Source organism: Triticum dicoccoides, chromosome 7A (assembly GCF_002162155.2).
Source record: "Triticum dicoccoides isolate Atlit2015 ecotype Zavitan chromosome 7A, WEW_v2.0, whole genome shotgun sequence".
NCBI classification, from domain to species: domain Eukaryota; kingdom Viridiplantae; phylum Streptophyta; class Magnoliopsida; order Poales; family Poaceae; genus Triticum; species Triticum dicoccoides.
In genome coordinates this window covers 645,831,265-645,843,468 of record NC_041392.1, presented here as the reverse complement: position 1 = coordinate 645,843,468, position 12,204 = coordinate 645,831,265, and the positions used below count along the sequence as shown (strand labels likewise).

The following is a 12,204-nucleotide window of genomic DNA, read 5'->3' as shown; positions in this document are numbered from 1 at the left end:
AACCTAAAACCTAGAAAGATTGTCAGAATCTGGACGGTATAAAACATCGAGAAACCCGCCGCCCTGTCCTCGCCCAAATCCCGCCGACCACCCAGAGCGCCGCCAGTCCCACAGTACCGCTGAAATGCCGAAGTCGCGAAAGCGGAAGGCCACCGTGCCGGCGCCGCCGCCGCCGCTGCGCCGCCCACGGCCCCGAATGGAGTACCGTGCGCGGTCCGACGAGGCGTGGTACGGCGCGCGCGTGGCGGTGCAGCAAGGCTTGCTCCGCGTCATGTTCGAGAATTCCACCGAGGATGCGGACGAGTGGTACGATCCAGGGGCTGACTTCGCATCCCCGGGCGACGTGGAGGCGCTCCGCGCCAGGTTCCGCCGGGAATGCCCGCCCCTCGACGACGCCCGCTGCGGGGATCTCCGCCCCGGCGACAAGCTCTGCCTCGCCTGCTATATCCGCGGCGACGTCGAGGAGCTCAAGTACTACGACGCCGTCCTCGAAACCGTAAGTCCTCCGTGTCTCGTCCAACTCAGCGCGTTCGTCAACACATGCATATGCTTCAGTAATAATAGGCGCCGACCAAATATGCAGGTAGAGAGGGTAGCGCACGGCGTGGAGCAGTGCGCGTGCCGTTTCACGGTCCGCTGGACGGAGGGGCCGCGCAGCGGTTGCTTGGACAAGGTCGGCATCGACGTGGTCTGCTGCGTGCCGGAGTCACCGATCCAAGATCCGGTGCTGGGCGAGTTCCTGGACGACCTGACAAAGAGGTTCGCCGAGGACCAAGGGACGGCGACGGCAGCGTCCCAGCAGGCAGACCCGACCCCGATGAGCGAGGAGGAATTGTGCGGGTACAGTCTCGCATACTCCTCGAGTAATAGTCTTTTCGTCTTGTAATGAAGGGGATTTTCTCCCCTGAAATCATCAGAGATTTGATACATGACACCCATGCGCTAAAAGAAAACAAAAGAACTCTGTAGGGATCTACAGTTAGTTTTTTTAGAGGAAATAGACTACCTTTTATTAAACTGCGGCTCCATCAGCCACAATAGCATCCCTAACACAAAACGGAAAAACACTGAACCAAGTTTTACAAAACTTAAAAAGGCAGCGCCCCCTAGCTAATATGTGAGCAGCTTTGTTTACTTTACGTCTAGCCCACAGCACACGAGCCTCATCTACACCAGAAATCATCTCATTGATCTCCTGGACAAGGGGGCCAAACCTGGACCGATAAATATCGCTGGAGTTGAGGACTTTGAGCCAGTGCTCATCCGTGGACCGATAAATATCGCTGGAGTTGAGGACTTTGAGCCAGTGCTCATCCGGCGTTATCCAACGAGCTTCCTGATGCACAACAGAGACTGTTCCCTTTGGAGCATTTATTTTCACCCATTCATCTATGAGCCTAAACACCCTTTCCACAACAACCTGAACTTGTTCAAAAATCTGATTGTCCCTGGCGTTATTTCTAATCAGCCACATGCATGTGATATAGACTCATCACCATGATGGCCCGTTCTGCCTCCTTGTGCTTTCCAAACCAATCAAGAAGCCACCCCGCCATCTGTTGCTGCGATTCAATCCACACAGGTGGGCTAAAATCAAAAGAAGACCCTCTCAAACTGTTAACACAGTTCCAAAAGAGCTTTGCATAAGGACATCTCCAGAATCGATGTAGTCCCGTCTCTTCACGGCTGCAAGCTAAACAAAAAACACCCGGTTTAATTCTGCGCCGGTACAACTCTGTCCCCACTGCGAGGCCATTCTTCAACGGTCTCCAAATGTGCCTTAGCCTTGGCCGGCACTTCAGTACTCCATAGCTCGTTCCATCCAGTATGCATCGAGGCCGAAGCAGAACATTCAGGTGAACCTGAGCTTGTGTCTTTCAGTTTCATCTCAAGATGGTAAGCTGAACGAACCGTAAAAATACCGTCCTTCGTGTAATTCCAGGCCATCATGTCATCTCTGCTGAGACCTCCCACCACAATCTGAGCAATGTCAGCAACATCAGCTTCATGGAACACCCGCTGTAAAGTAGCCATGTCCCATCTAGAACCAGAATAATCAAACAACTCATCCACAGTTCGAATATTGCACATAGCCCGAGCACCAACAGGCTTCGGCGCACCTTCTCTTGGGATCCAATTGTCAGACCACACATTTACCTTGGTTCCATTCCCTATACGCCAAATGAGGCCTTCTTTCAGTAAAGAACGGCCATAAATAATACTCCTCCAAGCTTGTGAGGCACTCTTAGGGATCGAAGCCTTCATAAGATCTCCTTGCGGAAAGTATCTGGCCTTTAAAACTTTTGCACGTACAGCGAGTCTGGGACAGTAAGAATCCGTCAAGCTTGTTTTGCGAGCAGTGCTTTATTGAAAGCTTCAAAATCCCTGTACCCCATCCCACCCACCCGTTTACTTCTGCACATTTTGTCCCAAGCCACCCAATGCACCTTGGGTTTGCCATTTTCAGCTCCCCACCAAAAGTTTGATGAAACTGAAGTCAGATTCCGGCACAGTTTCTTCGTGAATTGGAAACAACTCATAGCAAACGTCGGCATCTCTTGGAGGACCGATTTAACCAGCACCTCTCTTCCCTTCTTAGTCATCCCTTGACCTTTGCAACCCGTCACTTTTGCACTAGATCTCTCCTTAACATACTTGAAACACCCATCTTTTGACCGGCCTACTACAGTTGGTAAAACAAGATACCGCTCACTAAGAGCTTCAGAGTTCCGTTTCGAAAAAAGAGCTTCAGAGTTGATATTGATGGTTTGTTTCAAAGATTCCTTTACATCATCCTCACAAACCCTGCCAAACAAGATAGAGGATTTCTGAAGATTAACTTTTTGGCCAGAGGCCTCCTCATAGACATGTAAAATATGAGTTAGCTCCAACATGCTATTTGCCTCCGCCTCCAAGAAGACAACACTATTATCCGCAAACAACAGGTGAGTAATGTGAGGGCCGTCGCTCCCAAACTCCACGCCTCGGATCTGTTTGTCTCGCTGAGCCCTATTGAGAAGAGCGGAAAAACCTTCAATGCAAAACAGGAACAAATAGGGAGATAGAGGATCACCCTGCCAAAGTCTTCGAGACGGAGAGAAAATTTTCGACAACCCATTGTTGACACGAACCGAGAACTTAACCGAGGTAATACAGTGCATAATAATATCAATCCACCTCTGAGAGAAACCCATCTGTGTCATCATCGCTTCAAGGAAACTCCACTCAACACAATCATAAGCCTTCATCATGTCCAATTTGACCGCACAAAGACTCTTCTTTCTTCTCCGCTTCCGGATAGAGTTAATGCATTCATAAGCAATAAGGACATTGTCCGTGATTAAACATCCCGGTACGAAAGCACTTTGTTCTTCAGAGATGAGAATTGGCAACACACATTTAAGTCCATGAGCCAACACTTTTGCAGCAATCTTGTAGAGAACATTACAAAGGCTAATCGGCCAGAATTGTGAGAGCATCTCTGGAGCGTTGACCTTGGAGATAAGAACCAAAAATTGTGCTATTAAAATCTGACGGCACCTCTTTACCCTCGAGAAAATCCCTAATAGCCTTGCACACCGCATGTTTGACCAGAGACCAGTGTTTCTGGTAAAATAAAGCGGGTAGACCATCCGGCCCTGGCGCCTTAGTAGAACCCATCTGAAAAAGAGCTTGTTGAATCTCATCATCAGAAAAGGCAGTAGTATGACGGGCATTCATATCTTTAGACACACCAACTTGAACATTCTGAAGGATTCTCTCCATATTGGCAACCCCATCCGACGTGTACAAACTCTCAAAGAAAACCTTTGCCATAGCTCCCATCTCCTCATCCGAAGAAGCAAAACTCCCGTCACCCTTCTTTAATTTCAATACCGTATTCTTTCTTCTTCTGTGTGATGCTCTAGTCTGAAAAAACTTTGTATTTCTGTCTCCCGCATGTAGCCAGTCAACTCGTGATCTCTGTCTTTGCATGATTTCTTCCCGCTCATACAGCTCATGAAGCCTAGCTTCAATATTTTGAACCTCAAGTGAGGAAGCTGGAGAATCACCATGCTCCCGGGCCTGTCCAAGCCTTTCCCTCAAGCTCTTTATCTCCCGCTGGACAGATCCAAATTCAGTGCGTGCCCATCTCTGCATATCTCCTGACATATACTTTAAACAAGCCCACGTCCCACCAATTGAATCAGCCGTATGTGCATAGCGCTCCCATGCAATATTGATCATATCATTGTATCCCTCATGACGGCGAAAATATATTTTAGAGCACCTGCACCCATGTTTCTCTCACGTAGAACATGTCTTCAAATTCAAACCTTTGCAGAACAGTAAAGCTTTCTAGCTACAATCTAGGATAAATTTTTTATATTTTTTCGTCCAACATAAATATACAAAATAAGTCTTTTTTGATTAAAAAATATTTTTTTAGTATTTATGTTGGACGAAAAATTCTGAAAGTTTTATCCCACAATCTGGTTAGTAAGTTTTGCTGCGCTGCAAAGTTTGAAGTTCAAAACATGTTCTATATGAGAGAAACAAAAAAGAGAAAATTTCATGTACGAAGTTAGTTGTCTCGCAGATTTTAAAGCAATATTGGAGAGCCAAGATAGCAGGGCCTGGGTGCAAGTGCTCTAATAATCTGCGTCCCCCATGACGGACTCACATTTCTTCATACCTGAACTGCCTTGCACATCTGCTTTGCTGACTTGGTCCCTCCTTTGCCACCCTAATGATTAAAGCCATATGATCAGGCTCCTCTGTCGGGATGTTCTCAACAGTGGTCAACGGAAACAAACAAGAAAAAGAGTCATTGCATGTTGCTCTATCTAACCGAACTTGAACATTTTCCTCTCCCTCTCTTCTATTATCCCAAGTGTAAGTGTAACCTGAGTAGCCCAATTCAAGGAAACCACAATCTGTTAAGCACTCTCTGAATTCCTCCATTTGTGTCCAACCTCTCTCATTCTTCCCCTTGTGTTCCTCTTGCCAACAAGCCTCTTTAAAATCACCAGTACACAACCACGGGAGATCATCTTGGCGCTTTAGGCAACGAATAGCATCCCAAGTATTGTTTTCAAGTTCCGTTCGAGGCTCGCCATAGATTCCAGTGAACCTCCAGCAGCCATCCTCGCTGCTAATAACCGCATCCATGAAATATTGACACCACGGCCGAATAGTGACATCATAACCATCTTTCCACCATAGTGCCAATCCACCACACTCCACCCCACACAGTCAACTGTTTGACCATGTTTGAAACCCATGCTCCACTTTAATTTTTTCATAGCTCCGCTTTTCTTCTTTGTCTCACTTAGGAAAAGAGACCTACCCCTGGGTTGTATGACCTAATCAGGTCTCTCAATTCGCCCAATGCCACGTCCAACCCCAAACCACGGCAGTTCCAGGATAAGATGATCATTGGTCTTGGCGGCCCCGTGTGGCGGGGTCCGCTGTTGAAGTGTATTCTTCGATACGTACGCTCGAAGACAGACGACACCTTATGTCGCTTCTCACCAATGAACGCATCATGTGGAGCATATTTCTCAGAATCACCCTTAACAACCCAGATCTGCTTTGAACTTCTCTTTTTTTTCATTGGCTATGACAAGTTCCTTCTTCTATCATCCTCTCTCTTAGACCTGTATTTTCTAATGTAAGTGCCTGGCTTCCTCTGTTGAGACCTCGAACTTTCAGCAAACTCACTGTACCTCTCCTTTTGATGCATCCCCATAACAATTTTGTCCCGCCTTCCATCAACTCTACCTGCCTACGATGTACTTAACTCTTTCTCTGTTTTCTGCTCCAAGTCTGTTCTCGTGTCGTGCTCCTTTCCCTTGCCATCTCTTCCAAAAGACTTTTCCGGACCATTGACCTCCTGACCCACGCCACCATATGTCCAAATGTACAATACTCGTGCTCCCAACCATTGACCTCCTGATCTACAGTTAGTTTTAACAGACGTGATCGACACACTAGTGACACCACCATGTGTATGTCTTCCTGAACCGTCGCTATGTTGTCCAATATAGAAATGTGGTTCCCAGTTTTGAGATGCTTAGTACGAAGGCAACATAAAAGAAGGGGCTCTATTGGGCACTGGCTTTATTAGAATATTAGTTCATTCATGTACAACTTTTTTATGTTGCTATATTGTATGCATCTTTCATAAAGTTGCTCTATTGTAGATCAAAGTTTTCTTAAGATGATGTAGCAAAATAATTATTGGGAAGAGATGTTTAATTAAGAAAAAAGAAAAAAATATCCACACGAATCTCAACATAAGATCGATGACATATGACTTAGATGTGCAATACTTATGACACATCTAGATGTGCTTTAGTAAAACTGTTTAATTTAATTAAGTCATTTAGGCAAAAGTAATAGGTGACAAGGGAAAATGAAAGAACTAATTGTCACATTTAACAGTTTAAATAACTAAACAATCAAGCTTCAAAACTGTTATGATTAAACTATCTGTTGAATTTGATGGTTAACATTGTACAAAGTTGACTTTTACATTATGAATTGTTTAACTATCTAATAGAATTTCATGGTTACTATTTTACAGAGTACTTCTTTCACTGAAGAGGGCTCCACAAAGTTCGACCTGAGAATCGTGAAGAGGGGGTATTGTATCGGATAGGTTGATATCTACATGCTTGCTCAATAAGAGAAAGTGTCCACCGAAAACTCAGTTTCATTGAAACATGGAAACCGAAACTTGTGCCTTTTGATCACAAACCTTTGGTCCAGATTAGTCTACATGTTTCTCAGAATATGCAACCTACTTCTCGGTGGGCATTGTGCACAAAACTCCTTTTTATTTGTACCTCTACTGAAATGAATCCATTAAAGTTGGCACTGCATGTTTGGAGTTTCGGACCTGTACTCCATGCCATTGTTGTTTTCAGATTTAATTCCAGTAAATTTTATGCGTGTTGTTTTGATATTTAACTCCAATTTAGTTAATGCCAAAATAAAATCTCCTTTCGCATGTTGTTTTGGTCCAAACATATAAAACTATTGATCATTAGCCTCTTAGGTTGATCATAATTTTTTTGGTTATCCTTTGTTATCAAAAGTCAGTAAGCCTATGCTCTCACTTCGATGTGCAACATGGTGCCACATGCAGGCTTTGCTTTGTGTTCAACCAGTCACAAAAAATTATTCTCTCTGAAAGAACAAGGAGTATTGACGAGCGGTAGCCAGTGTTTGCAAACTATCTGCTGTGTGCTCCAATACCGTCACCAGTTACTACCTACGAGAGAGCGAATGTTTGAAAAAGGATAACATATATGAAATAGAGCAGAAACATAAGTTCGATATTACATCAAGTAGCGAGGCCAAGCGGCACATGCGGTGCGGCTGAAAAATATGTACATTATTTAATGAACATGAAGGGACCTCGATCACGATAACTATGCGGCAGCGGAATGGCGACGAAGCGGAACTCCATAGCATAGGGACACTGATGTGGACACGATCTAGACATGAGAAGCGCTCCGATCGGGTAAGACTTTCCTGAAATCTGGCATGACACGCCAGGTCAGTACATTGAATGTACTTGCAATCTCACAACAACCATAAACATAATGGCAAATAATATCATGACAATTTATCAAGTTAAATGCAATGCGATACCACACTATTGATACAGTGAAATCAAACTTGTGCATTGAGTCCCTCGGACTCTCTTACCCGGATCACAAACGGTGGTCATGCCCGGATCACAAACGAAACCAACACTTTGGTTCACACAACGATCATATTCATGATCTCACAAATATCATCACTTAACCAGTGCCAAGCATATAACTTTAGTGTGCAAGATTACTTATTAATGTTAATCCATGGTGTGACTTACTCACGAACTATGTCCGTAACCGAGGACGCAACTATTGATAGATTTAATAAACACTCTGCAGAGGTTAGCACACTGTACCCACACCACGGAACCCATGGCCTCGTCTTCCCATTTGGGTGGACCAACGACATTCCAACAGAACCCTCCCATTGTCATGAAGCTCTCCCAGCCACTCCAACTAACTCCCCTCTGGGCTAAGTCATGGGTGGCCCCGTGTCCATCGAAGAAACAACGACCACCGTCGTGGCAAAACTTAAACGGTCCCAAACAGGGACAAGGTACCATAATCAACAATTGGCACACAAGATTATGGCTGCTTACCGGGCCAGGGTACTGCATGCCCATAACCTTCCATCGTTGGAGGTACCGACCAGAGGCATGACAACAGACCGAATAACGGCCTTCCCATAAAGGCAAATGTGGTTGCACTGGGAAAAACTCGATTCAGTGGCACCATGACTCGATCAACTTTATGTTCAAGTTGAATTAACATCAGGTTTAACTTGAAATGAAAATAACTCGAGCCACAATATGCCATGAACATGCAACCATCTGACATGCATCACATATCACTTAGAGTAAACAGATCAACATCATCGAGTTTTCTACTTGCACTAGTCATCACTAAACTTTACTGATTCTTCTTCACTGGTTTTTTAACACTTATCATTTTTAGTTATGACACTAACATATTAAAATCAATTCCTCATATATGAAAATAATACCGATGCTAGTCATATCATAACCATATCATAATCACACAAATCAAAAATACTTCTTCTACCTCATACTCCCTCCGTTTCTTTTTACTCCGCATATAAGATTTGGTCAAAGTCAAACTACAAAAAGTTTGATCAAATTTATATAAAAAAATATGAACATCTACAATACTAAAACTATATAGTCTGAAAATACGTTTCATGGTGCATCTGATAATATCGATTTCATATTGTGAATGTTTATAGTTTTTAATAAAAAGTTAATCAAACTCTACAAAGCTTGACTTTGACCAAACCTTATATGCAGACTAAAAAGAAACGGAGAGAGTACTAGTCTATGCATTCAAACACTACTGTAAACTAAGCATGTCAACCATGACAATGTAACTAACATAACCAATATTCATTTAAATAATTAAATGCATGAAATAACTCATATTCAAGTTGGAAAATCATAAATATTGAAATGACATCATGCAAATGTTGGTGCGGCTTGCCTTAGTTCAGAGCAGGTTCACACTCCTCCTAGATCTCCTCAAGACAAGCTTCTCCCTCTGAAAATAATTAAAACCACAAAAATAAAATATCAAGAACACTTATGAAAATCACCAGAAAGTTATGGCTGGTCAAAGTTTCTAGTCAAACTGATTTAAATTTAAATAAAAAGAAAAAGACTGGGGGGTGACGTCGAAAGCGTATTTCTGCGGGGCGCCACCACTCATACCGCTTCGGCCGTGGCTGAGAGGCTGATAGTGGGCCCCTGTGGTCAGGTTTTAGAGGGGGGTAGAGGAAAGAAAGGAGGGGCGGTGGTTCTCCGGCGAGGAGAGGCCGGCTGCCACCATGGAGGTGGGGGATAGACGCGCAAGACTCCGGCGAACTCTTACGTACCCAGAACATGGCTAGAGGTTGTCGGAGTTGGTCGCGGTGGTCATCTCCAGAGGCGTCAGCGGAGGGGGCTCGTCGGAGAAGACGATTCCGGCGAGGCAAGGCGTTCCCAGGGGCTCCAACTGCACCAGCGCGGTCAGTGGATCACCAGGAGCACCCCGGAGGAGTTGGTGATAACCCACAAGTATAGGGGATCGCAACAGTTTTCGAGCGTAGAGTATTCAACCCAAATTTATTGATTCGACACAAGGGGAGCCAAAGAATATTCTCAAGTATTAGCAGTTGAGTTGTTAATTCAACCACACCTGGGTAACTTAGTATCTGCAGCAAAGTATTAAGTACCAAAGTAATATGGAAGCAACGGTAACGATAACAAAAGTAATATTTTTGGGTTTTGTAGTAATTGTAACAGTAGCAACGGAAAAGTAAATAAGCGGAGAACAATATGTGAAAAGCTCATAGGCATTGGATCAGTGATGGAGAATTATGCCGGATGCGGTTCATCATGTAACAATCATAACATAGGGTGACACAGAACTAGCTCCAATTCATCAATATAATGTAGGCGTGTATTCCGAATATAGTCATACGTGCTTATGGAAAAGAACTTGCATGACATCTTTTGTCCTACCCTCCCGTGGCAGCGGGGTCCTAGCGGAAACTAAGGGATATTAAGGCCTCCTTTTAATAGAGTACCGGACCAAAGCATTAACACATGGTGAATACATGAACTCCTAAAACTATGGTCATCACCGGGAGTGGTCCCGATTATTGTCACTTCGGGGTTTCCGGATCATAACACATAGTAGGTGACTACAGACTTGCAAGATAGGATCAAGAACTCACATATATTGATGAAAACATAATAGGTTCAGATCTGAAATCATGGCACTCGGGCCCTAGTGACAAGCATTAAGCATAACAAAGGCATAGCAACATCAATCTCAGAACATAGTGCATACTAGGGATCAAACCCTAACAAAACTAACTCGATTACATGATAAATCTCATCCAACCCATCACCGTCTAGCAAGCCTACGATGGAATTACTCACACACGACGGTGAGCATCATGAAATTGGTGATGGAGGATGGTTGATGATGACGACGGCGACAGATTCCCCTCTTCGGAGCCCCGAACGGACTCCGGATCAGCCCTACCGAGAGAGTTTAGGGCTTGGCGGCGGCTCCGTATCGTAAACCGCGATGAATCTTTCTCCCTGATCTTTTTCTCCCCGAACACGAATATATGGAGTTGGAGTTGAGGTCGGTGGAGCTCTAGGGGGGCCACGAGGCAGGGGGGCGCGCCCAGGGGGCAGGCGCTCCCCCCACCCTCGTGGCTAGGGTGTGGCCCCCCTGACCTTGATTCTTTCGCCAGTATTTTTTATATATTCCAAAATAATTCTCCATTGATTTTCAGGTCATTCCGAGAACTTTTATTTCTGCACAAAAATAACACCATGGCAATTCTGCTAAAAACAACGTCAGTACGGGTTAGTTCCATTCAAATCATGCAAGTTAGAGTCCAAAACAAGGGCAAAAGTGTTTGGAAAAGTAGATACGATGGAGAAGTATCAACCCCCCCTCCCCAAGCTTAAACCTTTGCTTGTCCTCAAGCAATTCAGTTGACAAACTGAAAGTGATAAAGAAAAACTTTTACAAACTCTGTTTGCTCTTGTTGTTGTAAATATGTAAAGCCAGCATTCAAGTTTTCAGCAAAGATTGTGAACTAACCATATTCACAATAACATTTAGGTCTCATGTTTACTCATATCAATGGCATAATCAACTAGCGAGCAATAATAATAAATCTCGGATGACAACACTTCCTCAAAATAATCATGATATGATATAACAAGATGGTATCTCGCTATCCCTTTCTGAGACTAGAAAACATAACTGCAAAGCACCTTTAAAGATCAAGGACTGACTAGACATTGTAATTCATGGTGAAAGAGATCCAGTCAAGTCATACTCAATGTAAAATAACAGTAATGAATGCAAATGACAGCGGTGCTCTCCAACTGGTGCTTTTTAATAAGAGGATGATGGCTCAACATAAAAGTAAATAGATAGGCCCTTCACAGAGGGAAGCAGGGATTTGTAGAGGTGCTAGAGCTCGATTTTAAAATAGATATGAATAATATTTTGAGCGGCATACTTTCATTGTCAACATAACAACCGAGAGATGGCGATATCTTCCATGCTACACACATTATAGGCGGTTCCCAAACAGAATGGTAAAGTTTATACACCTCCTCCACCAACAAGCATCAATCCATGGCTTGCTCGAAACAACGAGTGCCTCCAACTAACAACAGTCCCGTGAGAGTTTTGTTTGCAATTATTTTGATTTGATTTGCATAAAGCATGGGACTGGGCATCCCGGTGACCAGCCATTTTCTCATGAATGAGGAGCGGAGTCCACTCCTCTTGAGAATAACCCGCCTAACATGGAAAATATGGACAACCCTAGTTGATACATGAGCTATTCGAACATACAAAATAGAATGTTTATTTGGAGGTTTAGAGTTTGGCACATACAAATTTACTTGTAACAGCAGGTAGATACCGTATATAGGTAGGTATGGTGGACTCGCATGGAATAACTTTGGGGTTTATGGGATTGGATGCACAAGCAGTATTCCCGCCTAGTACAGGTGAAGGTTAGAAAAAGGCTGGGAAGCGACCAGCTAGAGAGCGACAACAGTCATGAACATGCATTAAAATTAATCAA

The 12,204-nt window shown here is 44.0% G+C and overlaps 1 protein-coding gene across 1 annotated transcript; it reads left to right on the top strand.

The window, feature by feature from the left end:
• Positions 1 to 271: 271 nt before the first annotated feature.
• On the top strand, positions 272 to 6,862 carry LOC119328719. Its single transcript, XM_037601689.1, has 3 exons — positions 272 to 500; positions 588 to 840; positions 6,569 to 6,862. The coding sequence occupies exons 1-3, from the start codon at positions 272 to 274 to the stop codon at positions 6,609 to 6,611; spliced, it is 525 nt and encodes a 174-aa protein (XP_037457586.1). The 3' UTR covers positions 6,612 to 6,862.
• Positions 6,863 to 12,204: the final 5,342 nt, after the last annotated feature.